At 51.1% G+C, this 24105-nt stretch overlaps 1 protein-coding gene across 2 annotated transcripts in view; it reads left to right on the top strand.

Moving 5' to 3' along the window:
• Positions 1–5101: 5101 nt before the first annotated feature.
• SMAD3 (SMAD family member 3) overlaps positions 5102–24105 on the top strand; it is a 119540-nt gene continuing 100536 nt past the window's right edge. For both annotated transcript variants that reach the window (XR_006293255.1, XM_043555098.1), the window contains exon 1: positions 5102–5884. Coding sequence is in view for 1 of the 2 variants with exons in the window: in XM_043555098.1 (XP_043411033.1) it covers positions 5679–5884 (206 nt within the window). In the remaining variant the exon portion in view is untranslated. The remainder of the gene's footprint in view (positions 5885–24105) is intronic.

The following is a 24105-nucleotide window of genomic DNA, read 5'->3' as shown; positions in this document are numbered from 1 at the left end:
TGGTGCAAAACTGGAGTCTTTGTGTTCCTACGGGGTTGCCACGAGGTGGGACATTTTGTTTTTTATTTTTGTGTGTGTTTATTTATTTTTGAGACAGAGAGAGACAGAGCATGAACAGGGGAGGGGCAGAGAGAGAGGGAGACACAGAATCCGAAACAGGCTCCAGGCTCTGAGCTGTCAGCACAGAGCCCGATGCGGGGCTCAAACCCACAAACCGTGAGATCATGACCTGAGCGGAATTCGGACACTTAACCGACCGAGCCACCCAGGTGCCGCAAGGTGGGACATTTTAAATATTTTTGGCTGGGTTCTCCCAATGTGAGATATGATCACTAGAGGCTGGAAGGTTCCGGAAACCAAAGGCTCTACCTTATGAGCAAACTAGAGAACAATGAATTAGTATATTGACTACCATGGATTGAGCACTGTACTACTTCAGCTCTGGAACAGAGGGTGAGGTTAATCACACTCCTCATCACCCCGCACTTCATCACTACAAATGCACGAACTCATAGATTTTCCCCTTTAGCCTCACCCCCCGTTCCCATATGTCCACCCTCAAAATGTTTCCCTGTATATGCCTTTTACTGTGGTAAAGTGTACCTAACTAAAAATGACCATTTTAGCTATTTTCAAATGCACAGTTTTGTGGCATGAAGCAGATTCACATTATTGCATGACCATCACCACCATCCGTCTCCAGAACGCTCTCTCCATCTTCCCCATCTGATACTCTGTACCCATAACACACGAGTCCCCCATTCTTCCTTCTCCCTCGCCCCTGGCAACCACCATCCTATCTCTATGAATTTGACTATTTCAGGTACCTTGTATAAATGGAATCAGACAGAGTTTGTCCTTTGGTGATTCGCTTATTTCACTTAGCGCAATGTCTTCAAGATTCACCCACACAGTAGCATCGGACAGGATTTCCTTCCTTGCTCAGGCTGAATGGTATTCTATTGCATGTATATGCCACGTTTTGTTTATCCCTTCTTCCATTAGTAGATACTAGAATTGCCTCCACCTTTTGGCTATCACGGATAGCGCTGCTATAAATGTGGGTGTACAAATACCCGAGTCCCTGATTTTGCTCCCTTTGAGTATAAACCCAGAAGTGAAAGTGCTTGATCAAGGGGTTATTTCTTTGTTTAATTTTTTTTTTTTTTAAGGAACCACCATACCATTTACCACAGTGGCTGCATCATTCTGCATTCCCATCAGCCATGCACAAGGGCTACAATGTCTCATCTCCTCAGACACTTGTTATTTTGTGTATGTGTGCGTGTGTTTTCAAATAATACCCATACTAATCAGTGTGAAGCGTTTCAATGTATATCGTCTTGTTTAAGACACCTTTCACAATGCACAAGTTGTTTTGTGCATGTGTAATCGTTTGCGTAAGTAGCTTTACTTACTTACGTAACACGTTACTCTGTGTTACTATTTTCACTTGGAACTGTTTTTAAGATTCCTCTGTTTGCTTTGTGTATGCAGAACTTACTGCTTCTAACTTCTGCATAGTAGGCTGTGGTGAGCATCAACCATATCCATGTATATTGGGAACATACTATGTGCTTGTGGCAAGCTCTCCACATGGGTTATTTGATTCCTTCCAGCAGCCCTAAGCGGCGGATGTGATTATTATTTCCATTATATGGAAGAGGAAACTGACCCACCGATAGTTAAGGGACTTGCCCACAATCACAGAGCTGGAAGTGGGAGAGCTAGAAGTTTACCCCAGCTCTGTCTGGCGCCACGGGAGCGCTCACAGGTATAAGGTGCCGCCCACCGCTACAGACAGAGGCTCTCTCAGGTGAGGGCACTCCGAGGAGAGTTCTAGGCCTGCCTAGATCCTGACTTCTGTCCAGACTGCCAGTCACCTCCCTTCACCACATGTCACTTGATGTCTGTGTCAAAGCTCTTTCCAGATGTACCACTTGTGGATTAAACACCCTTTAGCTAATGGAAAAACAATCAGAATTGAAGTCATGCGTTTGTCTCTTTCCAGGGTTCCACCCGGGAGCCTCTCCAAATAGATGAAAACCCTTTGGCAAGTCCATTGCGAGGCCATTCCTGATAGGACCGGCTATTCCCAGGGAAACAGAGTCGCTGCCTCCGGCCCCATCCCACCTCTCTTGAACTTTGCACTTACGGTGATGAAAAATTAACTGGGCTAATGTTTCCCTTCCAAGGACAACCTCTGCAAAAGCTGGCCTGGCTGGGCCCCAGGAGACCAGGCGCCAGAACAGAGCTCCTATCCATCCGGAGCCGCCCACCCATTCACCTTCCAAAGTCAAAGGAGCATGCAGGGTCCTCTTAAGCGGTGGGAAGCATCTATCACTCAGCTCTCCTCACTGCTCGGTTGAAACTGGGCTTAGCCCCTCAGTTCTTCTTGTGGAGAGACTAAGCCCAGAGGAGAGAGGACTAGCCCCAGAAACGGCACTTGCTGGACTCACATGTGGGTCCCAGCACTGTTTTTCTGCACGCACAGCTGTCCCTGTCCCACGGATGATGGCACGCGAAGGAAGGGCACGAAAGCATGGGTCAGCCACACTAGCTGCTGACTAGTCATTTCCTCCCCTTCGGGAAAATGGGAGGGCTGAAAGAGGGGGTTTTCCCATGCCGTGATGTTACAGGGCTAGGTACCCCCCAGGCCCTTCCACTTCATTTACTTCTCAGATCTCTGGCTCCTTGCTTCCGTGGTGCCCATCGCCTCCCTCCACCAGACTGTGGCTTCTGCTTGCGCAGAACAAGAGGCTTGCGTTGCAGGAGAGCTCTTTCTAGACTCACCGTGTTTGCACGGTAACAGCTGTTTGCTCCATTCTTACAGCTGAGAGATGCTCGGCGAAGTGAAGGGAGGGAGGGAGCCAGGGTAAAAAGTCAGATCAAGTCACGGACGGACCTGGAGGTCCTCTATCTGCCCCTCCACAGTCCCAGCTGCATGAGTTGATGTTCAGGTTAAGGTTAATGTTCTCCGAGGAGACGGTGACTGCAAGGGCCCTTTCTCCCAGGCACACACTTCCTTGCCTTGCTGCGTCTCTAGGCTGAGGATAGGGGCCTGTGGCTTCCTTTTCCGTCTGCCCAGAAATGAAGAGGAGGGCTGTAACACGGAGGAGCTGTTCTCGCTTAACCCGCACACCGCCCTTCATGGCACCAGCAGGGCCCCAAGATGTGGGTTCCATCCCTTCACAGCACTCTTGCAAAGCTTTTCATACTAGATTCCCGTGGCTACCGCACGAGGTCCAGAGGAAAGCTGGTCGGAGCCCTGTTGAATACGCGAGCAAACATTCCTTGTCCTGCCACAACGGTGCACCTAGGTAAAGAACTTTTGTTTTGCAAAGAGCTCTATCAGGGATGTCATCTTTGTCTTCCAGGACCCTGCAAGGCAGTTAGCTGAATGCAAAGGCAAGAATGTGGACTTTGGCCTCACAGAGCCTGGGGTTCAAATTCCAGCGGGGCCGCCTGGAATCCTGAGTCAGTATTGTAAACGTCTCTGTGCCGCAGGTGCCGCATCCGGACGAGGGAGGCACGGAACAGCCACCTGGAAGGCCATTACGAGGATTAAATAAGAGGGCACCATTTGCGTTACCTGGCCTGAAGAAAGCCATCGATAAAGGCGGATTGCTCTTTCCTTTGCTTTTTTGATGAGGGCTGGGGAAAAGGGAGTGCAACCGGATACTACAGTGGCTGCAGGTTACTCGAGGAGGACTAGGGGGAAAGCCCCAACCGGGGTTCAGGGGTTCTCAGCGGCGAGTGGCAGGAGAGTTAGGAGGCGAGTGTGAAGAGCACAGCCCTTTGCAGCAGCAGCTGACAGGCCTGTGGGGGGCCATTCTCTTCAACGGCAGGGACCCCTGCAGCTTCTGGGCCGATTTTGTGGATTGGGCCACACCTCACAGGGCTTTGTAACTCCCCACCCGCTAGCGGATAACGTCTTTCCCACCAGGGGGGTTTCCTGCTGTTAAAAACAAACAAAGACCTTAGACATCGGGCTAGAGGCCTGGCAGGGGAGGGGCAGCAGGATAAACACCCCGAGGGTCGAGGGGACTCCAGAAAGCAGCTGCCGGTGGTGGGGGCGGGTGTGGCGCTTGGAAGCCCCCGAATTCGGCCGGTGGCGAGAAAAGCCCCGGGCTCCCCCCAGTATCCTGGTGTTTCTTTGCTTAACATAAACCTCCCGAGTACTCCCCCTTGTTGCGAGTTCACAGCTTTGGAAACAAAGCTCTGTCCCAGTTAGTTTTGGGGGCGTCGAATTTCGGATTTTTTTTTTTTTTTTGGTATCATCAGATTGCAACCACGCAGTAATGTAATTTCCCCTCCCCCAGGATAAATTCTAAAGCGCCCCCATTCCTTCCTTCCTGAACTCAACAGATGTCTTTGAGGCCCATTTTCTGCCCGGGGCCTGATTCACAAGGCCCAAGGGACCCCTGGCTCTGGCTGTTGTCCAGGGAGTCTTTGGGATCCCCAAATCTCCACTTCTGAGAGCACACCCCTCCCCCCCTCCGCCCCATCCCAAATCCCTCCTTCGCACGCACACAGGCTCGGGGCTCTCGGCCGGTGTGATCTCACCGATGAGAGAATTTTTAAAAAACAGCTCCCCGGTCGCCGGCGCCGCCAAGGCCCCTTCCCGGGATCAGCGCGCACGCGTCCAAGTGCGCGCCCCGACTTCCTGGGCCTCAACCTTCCGCGCGCCCTTCCTCCGACCGGGGTGCCCCCAGGGGTGCCCCGCCAGCCTCCGGCCGGCGCTCACTCGCTGCCAATCTAACCCCCTCCGGCCCGCCACTGCAGCCGCGCTTCCTGAGTGTGGGTGCCGAGAGTGGACGCCACGGCAGGAGCCCAGCCCTCCCCTCTCGCCGCTCCGTTCCCACGACTTCCTCCCGGCGCCCGCCGGACTTGAGGTCGGGGCCGCGCGGGGTCCCGCGCGCACCAGCCAGGGCCGCCGCCGGCCGCGGTCGCCCACGTGGGCGTGCTCTGCGCCGAGCGGGGGAAGGCCGGGCGCCCTCCCGGAGGCTGGGGGTGGGCAAGGCGCCCGGGGGAGGAGGCGGCAGGGCGCGGGGGAGGAGGCGGGGAGCCCCGGCGGCGGCGAGGGGGCGGTGACAGCGCTTGGAAAGGAGGCTGCACGCGGATTTGCATGAAACACAGACTGGGAGCGGGCGGGAGCGGGAGCGGGAGCGGGAGCGCGGCGCACGCCCCGGGCCGGCCCAGCGAGCGAGCGAGCGAGCCGGGAAGGAGGAGGGGAGCGGGGAGGCGAGGCTGCCGAGGCGGAGGGATCTGCGCATCAAAGCGAGCGAGGCGAGCAAAGTTTGGCTGGGGGTTGGACTTTCCTTCCTGGAGGCGGCACCCAAACAGCTACCCCGTGCGGAAACCCAAACTTTCTTCTGCCACTCCGAGTCTCGCGGCCGCCGCCTCCGCCCCGCGTTCGGGGCCTTCCCGACCCGGCGCCGCAGTCGTCCGCCCGCCCTCCCCGCCGCCCTTCTTCCCGCCGCGGGAGCCGCTCGGGGCGCAGGGCCGCGCGCCGAGCCCCGCTGGCTGCAGCGCCGCGGCCCGGCCCGGAGCGCGGGCAAGTTCGCCGAGAGTTGAGGCGAAGTTTGGGCGGCCGAGCTCCCCTCTGCGCCTCCGGAGTCCCGCCGCGCCCAGCCCCGCCGGGGGCGCCCCTCGCCGCCCGCGCGCCCTCCCCAGCCATGTCGTCCATCCTGCCCTTCACCCCCCCGATCGTGAAGCGCCTGCTGGGCTGGAAGAAGGGCGAGCAGAACGGGCAGGAGGAGAAGTGGTGCGAGAAGGCGGTCAAGAGTTTGGTCAAGAAGCTCAAGAAGACCGGGCAGCTGGACGAACTGGAGAAGGCCATCACCACGCAGAACGTCAACACCAAGTGCATCACCATCCCCAGGTGGGGGGGCCCCAGCGACCCGGGGGGCGCGCCCGCCCAGCCCCCTGACGCGGCAGGGCCGGGTGGGGTTGGAGCGGGAGGGTGTGTGTGTGCGTGTATGTGGGTGTGTGTAAGGGGGGGGGGCAGTGGTGATCGCGGTCCGGAAGAGGCTGGAGGGGACCCCAAACAAAACCTTCTCTGGATTTGCAAAAATTCAGAGCGTGGGGCTTCCGCGGGGCACTCTCACTTCCAGTCGCTTTCCACCTCCCGGAAAGGGGGTTGCTGCTGGAATTGGCCGCCCCCCACTCCCGGGAGCTTCGGGCTAGAAGTTGAGGCCCGCTTTGTTCAGCTCCGCGGGCCGGAGCCCCTCCTCCGCCGCCGCCTCCCGCCCCCGCGGCCCGCGCTCGTGGAGGTGGTGGTGTCTCTCCCTTTCTTTTCTTCAGTCCTGTCCCCCCACTTCTTTCCTCCGCAACAGGAATGCAGTCCGTACAGCTGGGGCTGTGGGTGAGGAGCGGGAGCCTCGTGATTGACAGATTCCTTCTTCGTTCTCTCTTTGCCTTCGGGATTAGCATTTTTATCGAGTATTTTTAGACTCGGTTGTGCCAGTCTCCCGCCCCCCTCTGCACACACGCACTTTCGTTGCAGCGCAGGGCTTTCAAATGAGAGACAAGTGGCAGAGGTTAGGGTCGTCTCTCCTCCCCCTCCTCCAAAGGATTATTTGCCCTGCTTTCAGCCCGAGATTGCGGGTTGATGTAGGAGAGAGGGAGCTTCGAGCTGATCAGATAACGAAACGCACCCCAAAGTGGGCCTCCTCAAATGGGCCCTCGCATTCCTGCAGAGCCCTCCTTCCCCAAGCGCTTTGCCATCTGGCCGGACCTCCTTTCTCCTCCGCAGCGCGCTAGCTAGGTCAGGCGAGAGCGCACAGATGGCTGATAGAAGGGGTCAGTGACTTCTCTCCACTCCCCAGGGCCCTCTCTTAGCTTAGGCGCCCCCGGCTGGGAATTCGGGTGTGTGGCGGGGGGTGGGTGTGGGGGGGAGGGGGGGAAGCGGGGGTCACTTGAGCCTCCTGTCTGTCCCTCTAGGCTCCCTTTAAAGTCTGATTCTGCACCAAGGGAGTGTGTGTTCGTGGGGGCGGGATGTCCTTGGGGGTCCCAGGCTGCAGAGGAATGAGTAGAGGGTCCCCAGGGCTTGAGCCCCACAGAGATCGTTGTCCTTCCTCCTGGGCCACGAGTGGACTGCATCCTTGGCCACCTGCTTGGGGCAGCTGTACAAGGCCTGCCAGCCGTGTGAGGCAGGCACAAAGCCACATCTGTCCACAGGAGCCCAGAACGGGCCTCCTCTGGAAATAAATACCACATATGGTGGGAGTGCTGGCTTAAAAAGTAATATATATTTTTTTAACTGGGTGGATCCAGTCAATACAGGGGGAGGGAAGGCGGTGTGTTGTCTGGGAAGTGCGTTCTGGGTGTGTGATCGGGAGCCAGAATCCACTTCAGAGGAGGTGGTGTGACAGGATGGGGTCGTGGGCCTCGGGTTTTGGTCCCAGCTCTGGTTCCTAATTCTGCTTTATTCCTTCTGGTGTGTGTGTGGGGGGGAGGCAGTGAATGAGTGTACTTCTCCCCTCCCTCCACCCCCCCCTCGGGGAGGGGTGAATGCAAAACCTGCCACCTTACCTGTCTGGGTACATTGAGGACAAGTGCTTTATGCCTTGAAGCAGAAGGAAAAAAAAAAGGCATCAGTTATAAAATGAGCAGCCGCGTGAAGTATTTTACAGTTTACAAAGCACTTTCACATGGTTTTAATGAGATCAAGAAAGAAAGAAACTCCTGGAAAATAGCAAGGGCCGTCAGACTTCAGGTTTACCTCCTTTTTAAAGTTGAGAAAACTTTGGAGGAGGGAGGGGAAGAGATTTGGCCCAGTGGACTTGGGACTCGGATCGAATGTGCTCCTTTTCCCATCAGGAGCTGCTCTGTACTTTGAAGGTTCTGAATACATTCTTTGCTGAATGCCAGAGCACTGTTAGGTTGGGGTGGGGGCGGCTGTGGATCTTTGTTGGTAAAGTTGCTAATGACTGGCGACTGGTTGGAGGAGAGCCCTTGCTTCCCCTGGTTCACCCTCTGGGGAGGCATAGCTATGGCCTGCCTTTTCCTCTTCCAAAGTCCTCCACCGCCTGAGGCATAGGAAAGCTCTGGATGTTTCTGAGAGTTCAAGCTAACTTGCCCCTGGCCTTCTCCTGACTCTCTTAGGAACCGGGCATCTTCTACCTGCCTTGGCAAGGGCCTATACGAAGGTAGATTTTGTTTTTAGTCTCTTCTCAGGGAAACCCAGTTGGTTGGGCGGACCCAGACAAAATGGATTTTCATCCCTGGATTCTGTGCCCACGCCTCTGGGTCACCTTGTCTCCCTTGGCAACAGCTGCCACTGTTTTGGTCGTGGGCAGAAAACTAAAGGCCACGTCTTGGGGGAGGTGGCTAGCTGGCCTCCACATCAGTGATATCAGCACGTCTGCTCAGCCCCAGAGAGTGTGGTGATGTTTGTCGAATTGTCCGCGCTCTCTGTGCTACCTTTCATAACTAGGGCTTTGGAAAGTTGGCCAAGGGAAATGTTTAACCTCGTTATCCCATGATGTGTATGTGTGTGTGTGTGGGGGGGGGGGGTTGGGCAGTGGGCGCCTAAAGCTACCCTGGGGTTTCAGAAGACCTCAGTCTAAGGAGATTTGATGAGAGTGTTTTGGCTAATGTATAATCACAATCAGCAACAGCAACCTTTGGCAATTACAGCTGTATCCTAGGATCTTCCAGACGGCATGCTTGCTTGTGTTATTACGCCAGCTCTAACCTGTCTCAGCGGTCAGGAGAGCTGGAGCGGTACAGGCTTACTGATACCAGGCGTGTGAAAGAGACCAGTGCCAAGGAAGTGGTAAGAGCTTGATTTAGATACATCAGCAGAGAGGCTATCAGGATACTCTGAGGTCTGGCAGGATGGGCAGAACTTAGACAAGTTGTATAACAGCATCTTACTTGTCACCTGCTTGAGTCTCTGAGTAGAGCAGTAGGCGTCTTCCTGGCAGATGATAAGAGTGGAGTCCTCGCATTTACCACCGAAAAGTAGAGAAGGTGTGTGCCTGTTATGTCAGTAATAAGGAGCCAGGCACACTTAAGAATGACTCCTCTCACCGATGGGATCTGTGCCTTGGTCCAGTTGCTGGGAGCTGGACCAAGCTTAAAGTCAGGTTCATTTGGAAAGGAATTTAGGCTTTCTTATGTCAAAGCACTTTCTTGTGTCAATGTCCAGAGGAAAATGGGGGAATTGAACCCAACACCAGGTCAGACACATACCCATCTCCCCTTTCTCTGTGAATCCGTTCTTCTAACATGGCCTCCTCCTGTTAGCCACCTGGACTTTACCAGGCTACTCTCACCCTAGGGAGAGAGGAAAAAGATAGTCATCTTTAAGGTTCCTTTCTCAGACGTCTGGGGACAGACCTTTATCAAGGCTGCAGGAGTGGCTTCTTGGTCTCCTGTCCACCCACCCCTCTTGCTGCTGCTCAGAGCACCATTCTGGTATCGCCTGTTGGAAGCAAGCCCACATCTGGCTGCCAGGGAGGTGGTCCATCGACTCTCCTTTCTCTCATTAACCTTGATTAAGGGAATGACATACAGGGGCCGGGAAGAAGAGGGGCTCACAGACCGTGCGTAGCTGACTCTGGGGGTTGGCTCAGAGCTCCGGCTGAGCCCAGGAGCCACTTGATGTTGCCTTGACGTTTGGAATCTTGGAACTTGCTGCTTGCACCCAGGAGTTAAATGTTTGGGCCAATTCATGTTACCGACAGCCCCTGGCTCCGAGTTCCTAATCAAATGTTACAGGGTTGGATTTTGTGGATTCATTGATAATGACTGGCCCCCTCCCAGGTCTGTGTCAATATTGCAGGCAATGAGAGAGGATGCAGAGATAAATTTGAGACGGCCCCTGCCTGTAAGCAGCTTCTACTTCAGTAAGGGAGACATTCATAAGGCATTATTTGCATGTCTAACCACTATCTCATTTTTATTCCCACCGATCAGAAGAGAAAATGAGTTCTAGTATGGAGTGATTTCAGGGAGGAGGTGGGGACTATAATATGTCTTTTAAATATTGTTAGAAGTCACTGTCAGAAAACACAATAATGGCAGCCATCTGTTTTCGCCAGAAAGAGCACAAAATTCAAGTCCTGGACCCTGCCATTGTAATATCTGGACGGATTTAGGAGTTCACTTTAATGTCTCAGATCCTTCACATCTACACCTATAAAATCAGGATGATATAAGGCCTGCGGGGATGTTTTGTAAACCAGAGAGTTTGACAGATACAAGTATTATGTTTTAGCCTCCTGTGTCTATCGTTCGTTCATTACTAAATTATTCACTCATTTATTAAATACCTTCTACACTGAGCAAGGCAGGGCACCGGTTCTCAAGGAGCTCCCTGTCTAGACTGGAAGATAGACTTGGCCAAAGATACAGGAAATGGACTGCAGCCTGGGGATGTACAAAGCGCCCAGAGACGTGGGGACAGACTGTTAATTCTGTGGGAGGAGGTGGGGGAGAGGAGGGAGGGCTCCCTGTAAGGTGGAAAATCAAAACGAGGGCAGGAGTTATTATCCAAAGGAAGTTTCTGAACGACAGCGTGATCAGGTACATGGTGATACCTGCCTGCAAGAATCAGGACATCTTTATCTCCTGCCTTTTGTTAAACGGAGTCCTGTTGTAAATATGGTACCTCGTAGCATGCACCGAAGGGCCAGGGACCTTTGTGCAGCATTTATTCCAGTGTTCAGCTTTCTCCCTTTGAAGTAAAGCATCATTTAGTATTGCAAACCTGAAATTCAGGTTTCCTCGGTGCGAACAGTGAGTGACTTTAGACATACTAGCTTAGAACATAACAGTGTCAATAAAAACTGGATAACTTGGAGGTGATTGTGGATACTTGGAATTTCAGAATTTTGGTGGGACCTAGCGTTCTCTGTCTCTGGTTAACACTTGCTGAAATAAATCCTATACGCCCGAGTTTCTGCGTGGACGTAAGAGCTTTGAATAACATATTTTTAAAAGTCTTTGCAAGGACATCAAGTTTCAAATGACCATTTTAATGATGGAAAAAAGTCCGCAAATACAGTAGTCATTTCGTTCTAATGAGAAATGCCAGAAGCTGGTGAAAATGACAGAATGTGGCTCAAGCTTATCACATCAGGAACCCAATTAAAATGAGTTTTTGAAAAATAAATCTTGGTTTAGTAATGTAAACTTGTAATTGCTGTATTATTTTAATGGAAATAAAATTAACATGATTTAATGGACTGAGCGACCATTAATTTTCACTTGTTAATTTATTAGGGGATTTTAATGCCATTGAATGCACAATACAGCCATTGTTTTGTGTGAGCTTCTCTATGAAATAAATAGGACCAAGCAGCGCTGGTTTTAAAAGTTGAAATCAGACTTTATTTCCACTACCTTGTTCTCCCACCTTCTTTATCCACTTCTCCCCCAGCTTCCTATATGTGCTGTTAAATTGTGTAACGTGGATGCAGCTTTCGCAATCAACAAGGCTCACAATTCGTCCTAATTAACTTTTGTCCTTGTCTCCTTTGGTGAATTGACCTGTTAAAAACATATATCAACTCCGCCCCCTTCCCCAAATCCACATCTGCTCGTGTTAGTTGGCTGGGAAGACGAGTGCCCAGAAAGGTTGCTCCCGAAGGCAGCCTGGGACTGGGGTGGTTTACCACCTTCTGCAGACAGGAGTGGTTGCTGAGGTGTTAGATGGTCCTAGCTCCTCCCTAAGGAGGGTGGGGAATCATCTGGTAACCGCTGAGAGGTTCCTGGCCTTGGAGCCTTCAGTCTCTCCACTTTCAGGCACCGTGGTTCCTGGAAACAGTTGGAAATTGCCGTGTTAACGCCACCCTACAGAAATTTGGTTTCTAATTTTACTCTATGCCAAGTTTTAGAACACAGATCCCCAGAGGACTTGTCCGGTTCATTTTTGTGCTCTCCTTCCTTGTGCCTACCTGGGGCCAAATCCTGTGCTAGATGGCCGGGAGGAAATCATGAATGAGACAGACACCACACCTGTCCTCTTACGTCTTCTAGTCCACTGGCTGCCAACATGGGTTCTCTGGAGTTGTAGTAATGCTGTTAAGTGTTCCCAGGAGTTAAATTTGTAAAATACTGTTTTCTTGATGCCAGAGAGCCAAATCCCTCAAACTTTACAGTTTATTGAGTCTCGACAAGGGCAATTTGCGTGTGTGTGTGTGTACACGTGTGTGTGTGTGTGTGCATGCACGTGTAACATTATTCTTTGTTTTGATTTAATTAACTATTTTAGAAATAACAAATCTGTAGCACAAGTCACACTCTCTGCTGTTGATTATCTGAGGCCTCTGCTGTAAACAGCAGCCTGCCACAGTGCATACTACTGCAGGATGTTTTGACAGAGAGACTCAGTTGAAAATGAAAACACCATAGAAGCCTATTAATTAAGAAGTTCGGCTAATTCTGGACTAGGCTAAAGTTTGTTGAGCAGGCTTTTTCTCCCCATGAATGCTGTCAAAGAAAAATTTATTATAAACAAGGTTTTTGGGGTCATTTTGGACGCAGGAGTCAGCAGACCTGGGTAGGTTTCTAGACTTAGGTCTGTTTCTGATTAGCTGTGTGACCTGAGGCAAATCGCTTAACATCTCTGGGCCTCAGATGTTCTCTGTTGGAAAATAGGGGAGCTGAACCTTACTGGAGGGCCTTTCTAACTCTAAAATGCAAGCATTTTAGAAGCTCCCATTTGCATGCATTCAGTTGGTCTTTCTTAATTATTAATGTCCTAAGGCCCCATCAATCTAGTGCCAATTAATTTACATAAATGAAGGTAATAAAACTATAATCCAGTCTTTAATTTTAGTTATGTTACCCTTCTCTCCTCCCTGCCTCTCCCTTACCCTGTGAGTCTAAATCAGTGAAATTTAACTACAAAGGAATGTAAAAATAGCTGAATTCTACGAGAAAGATGTGAAGGCTGTGTGTCTTGAGATGCCACGAGCAATTTTTCTTCTTTTGTTGCTATTTTTGGCTCTTCTCGGAGCAGGAAGTTTACTTAAACTAATGACCACAGACGCCTAAAAATGGTTAAATGTAAGAGGTAGGCATTATAAAGGATACCTGTGGAAAATGTTTGCTCATATGTCAGAGCTTACCCAGGAAGCTTCCTTTATTTATTTTCAAGCATCTATATAAAGAAAGACCATACTGGATTTCGAAAGCTCGTGCCTTTTGTTTGGCAGCGTGGAGGTTACGAGTTTAACCCCCCAGCTAAGAGATGAAAAGGGGGTTTCTCCTGAAACGGTACTTCTTCTGTGTCACGTGGCTCTCCGGGCTTACAGGGGGCAAGTTTCTCCTCTAATGCTTTGCTGGGAGTTTGGGACTGGAGTACCGCTTTAAGAACCACTGTGTAAGGGTTTACCTTTGAAACCTACAGAGTTATAAATCTGGTTGCTTCTGCTGCTAAGTAAGTATTGCATCACCAACTGCTAAGCCAAGTTGTAGCGCTAAGGTGCCACCATTTTTTTTTTCTTTTTCCTTTAGACTGGACTCTTGAAAATAGTGATGCTTTTTGGGTGTGTGTTTTTTAAAGGTCTGTTTTTACGCTGTCACAGCTCAAAAATGCCAAAAGGCATTTTTTCCTTAAAAAATCACCTCTGGGCTAAGCCCAAATGTGGAGTAATGGATCCAGAAAGGACTTTTTGAGTAGTTGCAAGTGGCTGAAAGCAGGCACGGATGATGGAAATTGGGTTTTTCCTTTCACTTCAAATCTTTCCCGTTGTAAAGTCTCTCTTCCCCTTACTGGATTCAGACTCAAGGGGAGCCTTATTTCTCTGTGTGCCTGGGAGGGCAGGGTGAGTTAGCCTGCTCTGCTATCCGTTTTAAGTTTTGTGTGTAACCGTTTATCTCTAACCAAGCAGCTTCTTAAAATATTACCTGAGGAGCAGGGGGGAGGGTGTGGGTGGACAGGAAAAGCATGGTAACGAAGAAAGAGCAAAGGGCACCGGAGTCTGACAAACTTGGATTGGAGTATGCCAGTTCGTAACTCTGCGGCAGCCTTGGGAACATCTGCCTCAGTCTATTGAACCCGTTTCCTTATCCATAAAATGGGGTTGGGACTGCCATAAATCAACCCAAATGAGATAAGAGAGACCAAGCCCTTGGCCAATATTTGCAGCTCCCAGCACATAGTAGGTGCTCAGCAGACACTCCTTGTTCCCTTTTGAGGGGGCTATTTGACTGATGGCGTCAATCGGTTCCAGCAGGGGACCTCCCCCCTCCCCTTCTTTATTGTCATTTAAAAAAATTGTTTGGCTGACTAAAAATCATAGTATTGAAAACATACTTTGATGAATCAGTGCTCCTGGGGCGGGGGATGGGTAAGCTCCTGAAGAAGTGCCGTGACTCATGCACTTGTCACCGATAGCCTGCCCGTAAGTGCGTGGAAGTGCGTGGTGTTTATTGTTGCTGGTGTTTTTCTGAGCCCCGGTTGGGAAGCAGTTCCGGTTGGAAGCGCCACCTCACCAGTCAGCGTGGCCGTCAAGTAAGGATGGTCGGCACCAGAAACTCGTGGCTCTGAAACAACGGGGGTGTGGGTGGTGGCACCCTGGACTGCCCTTGGGTAGGCACAGGAGGACTCGTGCCTGCACGGCTGGGCTTTGACCCTCCTTCTGGGTTGTACTTCTTCTCATGGGGCAGAGCTCCAGGGCCAAGGGATGGCCCATCTAGAGCTTGCACCTCCTCCTTCCAGGCTGAGCCATGAGTCCCGACCTTCAGTTCCCTGCCCCAGTGGTCTCGAGACTGCTTTCAGGTTCTGTGTGGGCCTCTTCCAGGTCCATCTGCCCAGGAAAGGGTATACTGCATCTTCCATGGACGTGTGTGCCCCCATGGGCCTGAGGGCTGACAAGGCAGGGCAGGGGGATAGACAGGCTGGATGGAATTCATGCTCGTGGGTGTCTGTATGGGTGTGCATCGAGCCCCTCTGAGTGTGTGATGGCACCAGGTGGGGGGCGGGGGGCTGGCACTTGGGCCCAGTTCTCCCTGAATGTCTGCATCCCAATGTGAAACGAAGAGTCCAGAGAGCTCTAAATGCCCACCTGGCCTTCCACCTTGTGTTAAAGTGTTTGTCAAGGTAAGGAAGATAGAATATATTCCATTCATCAGTTGCACTGATTTCCATCTCTTGAACGTGACATACGGCATGTGGGCCTTCACATGTCCTCTGCATGGGACCTACCAGGGGTGGAGCTAGCTTGTTTCTAGCCACCCCCTCTCTATTGTCAAGCCACGATAGAGGCCCCGCCTAGGTGCACCGCTGTATGGACAAGACTGTGGAGACTTTCACAGGGATTGATTTCCCTCACCTTGAACCTGGATCGGAACAAATTACAGATCAGGGAGAAGGTGATAACGTGTTGCAGCTGCCCGTCTTAGAAGTGGAGCGAGAGTTTGACACCTGCTAATGCATTTGTTGTTGGGTATGCTTACTGGGCACTGACTTTGTGTGGGGCCTCAGGGGATATAGAGATGTAGAGGTCAGGTGCCTCTGAACCGCGCAGAGGCAAAAAAGGGTCACAGCGACCACAGTTGTGGCGGGCTCAGGGGACACTCTAGTAAAGGTCAAACAAGTGTCGATTTGGGAGCCCTGAGGAGGAGCAGCTCTCTTCCTAGGGAAGGCAGCAGGCTTCACAGAGGAGGTGGTGCTCCGGCGGGACCTTATGGATGGACAGAGCAGGGGCGTGGGGCGAAGGCTGCCTGGAGCACCGGCCAGACGGAGCATGCAAGGACCTGGTGTCTGGGGCCGGCAGGACATTCCGGAGTGGCCAGGGCATGGAGGTGTCTGGGTCAGGCAGAACATTCCGGGGTGGCCAGGGCATGGAGGAAGGAGTGGCCGGAGAGGAACCAGGGAAGGCTTTGGTAGGCCAGGCGAGGCATTTGGACATTGCTCTTTGAGCGCCTCAGGGATTTTCAAGTAGGGGCATGGCGTGGCCAAAGCCACTGTGGGGTTCGGGCTCCCATTTCCTCCCCCACCCCCATGGCCAGTAACAGCAGGTTTTCTGCCTGAGTTATCCAGGTCAGAGTCATAATCCCTTACACCACCATGTGGACAGCTTTAGGCTATGTCTGGACCAGGGTGAGAATAGTGTTTTGTTCACCGTCAGGAGAGAAGACTAGTTGTACAGCCAGGAGGGCTCTGGGAGCCCAAGTGTTCAGGTAATTAGCTGGTGAGTCATGCCCGCCTCTTGCCATGGATTCCTTGGGAAAGTGAGTGGAGTGATGCCTGGTCTCTCCAAGCGAAGGCCTCGAGACCAGATCTCGGCCTCCCCCTTGGCCTACCCTGTGCCTGGCGCACGGCCTTAGGTGGAATGTCTCCGGACAGTGTTTTTAATTTCTTCATTGATGATCATCTAGGCCAGCAAGCCTTCCACTCCCCGACCGCACTGCAGTCGGCAAGAATGCCTCAGTTCTGTCCTGCAGACTTACAGAATGTCCTGAGTGTATTAAAAACAGATTCTGTTCCTTAACAAGAGAGCAACATAGTTTATTTAAGTCAGTGTTGTTCATTTCTTTTAGCACCCGGAGCAAGCAGATATCATGGCCATTTAGAGATTGGGTACAACTTCCCTTATCTGGTTAGAGTCGGCTTTTTGTTGCTGCTGTTGTCTGTTTAAGCTTACAGATTTTCAGAAGATAAAGTTTTGAACTGTGGTTCATGGGCCGTTTTTGAGAACACTGCTAGAGACCTGCTTCTGCAGGGACAGCGCACGGCAGCAGAGAGCTCTGGATTTATGTTCAGGAGATCCACGTTCAAATCCCTGCTCCCCACCTGCTGCTTCAGTGACGTGGACAGGTCACCTAGCTTCTTTGATCCTTCTTTCCTCATCTGTAAAATGGGAAAAATAATACCTCCCTTAGTAGGATCATTGAACTTATTTGGTTAGATGAGCTATGCATTTAGGGCTCCTGGGTGGCTCAGTCGGTTAAGCGTCTGACTCTTGATTTTTGGCTCAGGTCATGATCTCGCAGTCATGAGATGGAACCCTGCGTCGGGCTCCGCACTGAGTGTGGAGCCTGTTTGGGATTTTCTCTCTCCCTCTCTCTCTCTGCCCCTTCCCCTGCTCATGTACTCTCTCTCTCTCTCTCTCTCTCTCTCTCTCTCAATAAATATTTGGATGAGCTATGCATTCAAAGCACTTTGCAGACTGGAAGATATTACAGTGTCACCTGCTATTTCTTGATGAAGCACAGCTCTGTAGTGTTGCTAAAAACCCTTTCTGACAGAGATGGATTAAAGCTTCTGAGTTTACACCCAGATTTTCAAAAAGGCATTAGAGAAAAATTATACACGATGCTCAAAATTCAATAGGAATATGAACTCAGGGTGCGCATGCTCTGGGGCCTGGTACCAGAATCTTAGGCTCGCTGTGCCAGCTTGTCAGCTTTGTTGACCTGTGGCCGGTCACCTGAGCCCTCTCACCTGGGGGTGAGACAGCATGAAGTGAGTGCTGACTGTATACCAGACGCTAGCGTGGGCCACTGATTGACTAGTTGGTTTTTGTTACCCACCTGTCCTACTCTAAGGAGGATGAGTTACTCATGTTCACAGAGGAGGAGCCTGAGGCTTTGAGGGGTCAGCGGCTGAACAGGAATCTGAACTCCAGTCTCTGGTTCCTGACGCTGGTTGCGTGCCCCAAGGCTCCCCGGAAGAGGCTGTACCATTCTTACTGTTTTCAGCCTCATAAGAAGGTCAGTGAAATTGTGTAAGTAATTTGCTCCAGGTCCCATGATGAGAGATGGACTCATCTCTGGACTTGCCTTGGAGTCTCTAGCCCTTCTAGAACCTACGGTGATGCTCGAATTCATTGAACCGACCAGGGCACTTCTAAGAGTGAAAAGGAGCAGTGCTATTATTAATTATGGCCAGAAGGTGAGCATAAGCCTGGAACGTCCAGCCAAACCTGGGCAAATAGTAACCCTAAGTCACCCTGCCTCCGTGCCAGTGGTTAAGGATACCTGACTAGGTAACGGGAGGATTAGATCAGCCGGTTCGTATGTTACTGCTAAAGGGTCAGGGACTGAGCTGTTTGCTCCTGGTCCAGGTGAAGTGACTCTGCCTGAGATCAGGCAGCAAGTTGGCAACATGATATCCGAAAGCCGGATGAGGCCTCAGAAATAATCTAACACAGTGAAGTTAGCACTAGAGCTTTCTGGACTGGGGCAGGAGTTAGGGAATGTTTGGCTGTGCGGACGGCTACTCTCCAGCAACAGGAATAGAGGTTAGAGGTCAGAGCGGGGGTGGCTGCGAGGAGATGGTGAGGCATTTCACCCGGCTCTAGAATGTCTGCATCCTCTCCAGGCTGTGTCCCTGCAAAACCCAGGAGATGCTCTCAGGCCCAGCGCAACCCAGACGACATTTAATGGCCAGGAGCAAGAGACTCCTCCTGTGAGCTGACCTTTCCTGCTCCCCTGTTCCGTTTTAGAGTCCCGGAGGATACCACTGGCTGGTTGTTGGTACAAGTTTAGTGGATAAACCCTCTGCTGAAGAATTTTGGAAGGCATTGAGGAAGGAATTAAAAATAACAGCAAGCATGCCTTTTCTTTCTCTCTGATTGTGGTCAATGCATGGAATGTGCCAGGGCCTCTGTGGAGCACGTGGCCCCAAATAACCCCTCTGCCAGTGGAATTCTGTAGAGAACACGGAAGGGCTAGGAGCCGTCTCACTGCCGCTTTATGTTCTCAGGATTCGTTCCTGCGATCTTCTCCTGCCCCGAATAACTTGTTGGAAGTCTGGAGAGGGACTTGAGTCTTCTGTGCTCTCCAACCAAGCGGCTGTCGTAGGGGAGGCCCTGTCTGATGAGCTCCAAGGAGAGCAGCTGGAGTGACAAAAGTGGACCGGTCACAGGCTGAGAAAAGGGAAGTGTAAATTCAAGCCAAACTTGGCAGCACTTGCTTTGGAGAACTTGAGCTGATACTATGGAGCTCTGGTCGTCATCCTTTGTGGCTACGCCGTGTCTTATAAATAGAACAAGATGCATTCTCATTCCCCCCCGCCCCCTTTCTCTACCCACAGACACAAGGAGGCATGTGTGTGGGTGAGTATGGGCAGGGAGTATTAATTATTTATGTTCCAGTTCTTCAGAGAGACATCGTGGGAACTGGGCCCTGGGCTCCATGGAGATGACCAGGCCATGTCACGGGTAAGGCTGGAATCTCTTGCTGAGTTCCAGCAGTCCTGATCATGCAGCCCTCTCCTGCCTGGTAGTGCCCTGAGCCCGCTGGCCTTTCCCTCTGTGGTCCATCCTATATTCTGTATCGGGGCCAGACTCACTGCGTGAGGATACTTTTGGCTGCAGGTAACCTAAAACCCAACTAACACCTTCAACGGTGTGGAGGTTTATTATCTCCTCTACTGTGTTTGGAGGCAGGGAGGTTTCGGGCATCAGCAAGGACTTGGGAGCCTTCCATATTTCTGCTCTGCCAGCTTCAGGCTGAGGGGTTTTGCCTTCAAGCTTGACTCCTCGTTGGTCCAGTGATGGCCGCAGCTGCCGCAGGCATTACCCTCTTTATACATCCAGGGGACAGAAAGGGCTGCTTCTCCTTGGTGGGGGCGTGGGGGTGGGGTCTCTTTATCCAGAAAGAGCCTCCTGGAATCTCATTGGCCAATGTTGTGTCGCGTGCAGTCAGGACAGCGATAATGGCTTGCGATAAGCCCCTTGAGGTCAAGGATCCAGGCTATTTCTTTGACACATTACTATACTTAGTGCCTGCTAGGCACTTGGTAAATTTCAATCAATACTTGATTACTGTTTACCTTCTTCTCTGAGTAGATTCCTGAGCGCTTACCTAATGTCTTGCTAATTCGGGAGTTGTGGTGGTAAACCATTCAGAGACCAGCTGCCCCCACGGAGTTTACAGTCAAGACAAGACCCAGAAACAATTAGGTAACTGTGTTTGGAGCCTCTAGTGGGTGGATTGTTGGCAGTTGGCCAACATGGCAGCTTTGGAAGAGGTGTGAAATTGGGGTTCAGGGAGATAAATGGATGAGTGATTCACAGGGGAGACCCTCGAGGCTTTTGAAGTCTATGCCTGAGGATGACATCTTGTGACCCAAGCCAGGTCTCCTTAAGCAGTTCAGATTTCTGTCTCCACCCCTCCAGTCTTGTTTTCCTGTTGACAAAATGAAGGTAGAAACTTGCCCTTGAGTCTGGAGTGGGGGAAGGGCAGAGAGCTGAGAGCCTCATGCCCCCAGGGGAAATCTTCTACGGGTTCTTGTGGTATTCTACCTACAAAACCATGTGCAATTTAATGGCACGCTTAGTGTCGTTGTGAGTCTCACTGGCTTTGAATCTCCTAGAAACTTTCTCTGAAAGCATATAGATGAAGAAATGAGAACTCTGTAGATGTTTAGTGGTTAAAAACAAAGTGCTGGCTGATGTACGTAATTTTTTTTGTCGTTTTCTGATGGAACTTTCTGCAGAGATAGAATACCCTGGAGTCTTCCTGCCACAGTGAGCTAATAACTGACTTCAGGTCTGCAAATATGCTTTCATTCCAATTCAGAAAAAACAAAACAAAACAAAACAAAAACAAAAAACACAGCCTGTCCCAAGGCCTCGTGTTTCATTTTCCTATTGATCTAGAGGCTGGGAGAACTTGGGACCCCGGGGGAGCATCTAAAAGCTAATTAAAGATGTTTGCTTGAGGTTTGCCTGTTTTTCTTGCTTGGTTGAGAGAGTTGCAGTTTTTGCTTTTATTGTTTAAAAAAAAAAAAAAAAAAAGAGAAGCCATCGCCACTGCTGATCCAGGAGGTGGTGGCTGGGGGTGTTGCACCCTTCGGTAAGCACGTGACATTGTCCTCCTTCCCTCTTCACTCGGTCCCCCACAGAGGCACCTTTGAGCATAGGCCTTGAACCAAAGCAGCTACTGCAGCTACTTGCCTTGAAAATTCCCGAGTTTCCAGGAGTAGTGGCCAGGTGAGCCTGGGTGTGAAACCCAACTAAGCTGTCCCAGCGTGAGGCTTCTGGTTCTGTTTGATCAGCTCTGGTTCTGAAGTTAATGGCCCGAGCTCCCCACTCACAGAGGGAGAGTCAGCATGTGGGGAGGCCGAGGGCCCGCCTGCCATCCCAGGGGTGCCCCCAACCCTTTGTTTAACCACGGCTGTGGACCAGTGGTCTCAGATGTTTACCATCGCCTGTTTATAAGAGGGAAGTGTGGTCATATTTCTATCTCTTTTGTGGGCTGCACGGTTGCCTTACTGGGGCTCATGTGGGAAGTGGTTACCGTTAGGAGGAGGGTAAAATAACAGTACTCACAAAGGGACTTTGATCCAAGAATCCTTTTGAATGTCATCTTTTGGCCACCGTGTATTTATTTATTTATTTATTTAGCCTATCGGCCTTCACGTCAGTAATGAGAAAATCCAACCACGTAAGTGGGCCTCATGCTCCCCAGTGGGGCTGGATCACAACTGCAGTGCAAACTTCTCCTCTCCCTGGGTTTCACTGTGGGGGTGACCCCCAGCTCTGTGTATCTGCCACAGCCGGAGACCCTCCCCTCCAGCTGCTCTCTGGACATCAGTACCTGAACGTCCCAGCAACACCTGGAATTGACCTTGTGCCTTTCCTTTCCGTCCTCCTCCCACAACCTACGTTGGTTTACATCTTCCTTCTTATTGAAGCCACAGGTTCAGTGAAGTGTTCAATCCTCGAGTAAACAGTCAATTGCGCACGCGGAGGAAATGCAGTCGTGGTGTCCCGTTTCTTCGGTGAGGCGGTGGGTCCCCGGCCACTGCCTGGCAGAGGTTGGCTTTATGAATTCAGGAAGGTCAGCTTGGCTTCTCTGGGGCCTTTGCAGCTACAGCGTGACAAGCTTTGAGAGAATCCCGGGGCTCAAAATCAGCTGTAATATTTCATGACACCTCTCTGTCCTCTCCTCCTTGGCTTCTTGCCTTTTGCTGTTTTCTTGATGCACACGTTTTCCTAGGGGACACATCTAACTTTTCATCTGATGCTCTACCTTCAGGGGTGGCTCATTCCTTAATGACCTTATTTAATTCAATCATAGGCGTTGTTTAACCCCCCCCCCCCCCCGATATTTACTGAGCATCTTTACTTGGTGGCGGACCAGACATCATGGCCCAGGAGTTGTGAATGCATTGTTGGTTTGGACAGCCATACATCCTCCTGCCTTCCTGAAGCTTCCAGGCTTGTGGTGGAATGAGGCCCACCTGATGAGAACCTAGCCCTTGTTCCCCCGCCAGGGGAAATCAATCTGCAGGCAAAGAGGAATTCTTATTTAGCCCGAAGCACACGCTTCCTGCGCTTCTAAGGCACCGGCTGCATTCCAGTCCTGGTGCCATAAAAATACAGGAAGGAAGGGAAACGTGTTCACAGGTTGGTTAGAGATTTTAAACCGACAATCAACTCTCTCTTGTCCACAAGAAACCAGAATCTGCCCCTGGCTTTCGGTCTCTCAGGCCTATAGCTCAACAGAGTGCCCTTTCAAAACTGGGGTAGATTCACTTTGCTAATGGCTTTTTCCATGAACCTCAGCCAGCAAGTATATTCTTTGAGGATTACAGTTTGACCGGCACACTCAGGAAGCTGTAAAGAGAAGCATCATTTTGTCTTTAAGCTGTTTTAAGGCCACTGAGGCTTGGAACCTTCCAGAGATTAATTGGAGAATGGCGTCTGAGAGCATACGATAAGTTGGCAATGACCATTCCTTTGACGTGCTGTCAGGAGAGGGAACGAGAGGCAGAAGGCCTGAGTCCTAGCCTGGTGAACCAGCTTTGTGACTTTGGGTGAGTCACTTTACTACCCCGGGCCCCTGGTTTCCTCCTTTACAGACCAAAGGCGTTGGCTTACCAGGATTTTAAAGTTTCTTCCACTGTAAAAATTCAAGTTCTTGAGCTTGCATTCAAAGAAATGACTGGCTCTGTTACTCATTCAGATAGTTTCGGGATCACTGTACAATCACTGTGGGGGCTAGGGGTTGGGGCCCCCAGAAAACAGAACGGAAAGCTCTTTGAGGTGCAAGGTGAGCTGTGGTGGCTGGGACTCCTGCTTCATAACGATTCACATTCGGTTGTCAGGCTCGCCATGGAAGGTTCTCAATCTTGGCTCTTTAGAAAAATTCTGGTGTCCAGACCACACCTCAGACCGATGAATTCAGCCTGTCTGCAGGTGGGGCCTGGGAATCTGTATTTTAAAGCTCTCCTGGCAATTGCGCTATTTAGCCAGGATGGAGAATGAAGCCCTGGATCTTATGTAAAGCTATGGTTCAGTGGCACTGGCATCTGTTCTGGGGTGGGGTGGGGGCGGGGAGTGACAGTGGCTGCTTAAAAATAAAAAAAAAAGTGCGGGCGCTCAGACAGAAAAGTTCTAGATTCTAAAAGCATGTTGGTTTGGCGATCACAGCTGCCCCCTGCCCTGAGGTTTAGAGCTCCAGTTCTCTCCTATCTCTGGGTCAGTGGTTTCTCCCCATCTCTCAAGCAGTGGAACCATCTGTAGTTGGTTATTTCTGCTCAGGAAACTCCGAGTACTAAGTGGGGGGTGGAGCCAGGGTAGGTGTGGAGAAGGAATGGATTAAACAGGCCACTACCCACACCCACACCTTTTTTTTTTTTTTTTTTTTTTTTTTTTTTTTTTTTTTTTGAGAAACCGAGTCAGAAGCCTCAGCCAACGCTGGCGTACCTTTATGTCAGATCCTTCCAATGCCTTGGCGGACTGCAGGGGCTATGGAAGCATCTATGCTCTTCCTGTGCTTTGGTGAACGTGGCCCTGCCCGTGGTTGAAAGCATCTGCTACTTCCTCAGCTGTAGCGTTTCAAACCTCCCCCGTTTGTGCCCAGCTGGTGGTGGTTTCCTGCAGGGAATCCATCCCTACGGCCATGAAATCTGATGGGGCACAGTTGTCCGGGTTATTTTTATTTTTTTTTTTTTTAAGATTTTTTTTTTTTAAGATTTTTTTTTTTTTTAACGTTTTATTTATTTTTGAGACAGAGAGAGACAGAGCATGAATGGGGGAGGGGCAGAGAGAGGGAGAGACACAGAATGGAAGCAGGCTCCAGGCTCTGAGCCATCAGCCCAGAGCCCGACGCGGGGCTCGAACTCACGGACCGCGAGATCGTGACCTGAGCTGAAGTTGGACGCCCAACTGACTGAGCCACCCAGGC

The sequence above is a fragment of the Prionailurus bengalensis genome, chromosome B3 (genome assembly GCF_016509475.1).
Source record: "Prionailurus bengalensis isolate Pbe53 chromosome B3, Fcat_Pben_1.1_paternal_pri, whole genome shotgun sequence".
Lineage (NCBI taxonomy): Eukaryota > Metazoa > Chordata > Mammalia > Carnivora > Felidae > Prionailurus > Prionailurus bengalensis.
This window is presented reverse-complemented; position numbering and strand designations above follow the sequence as displayed.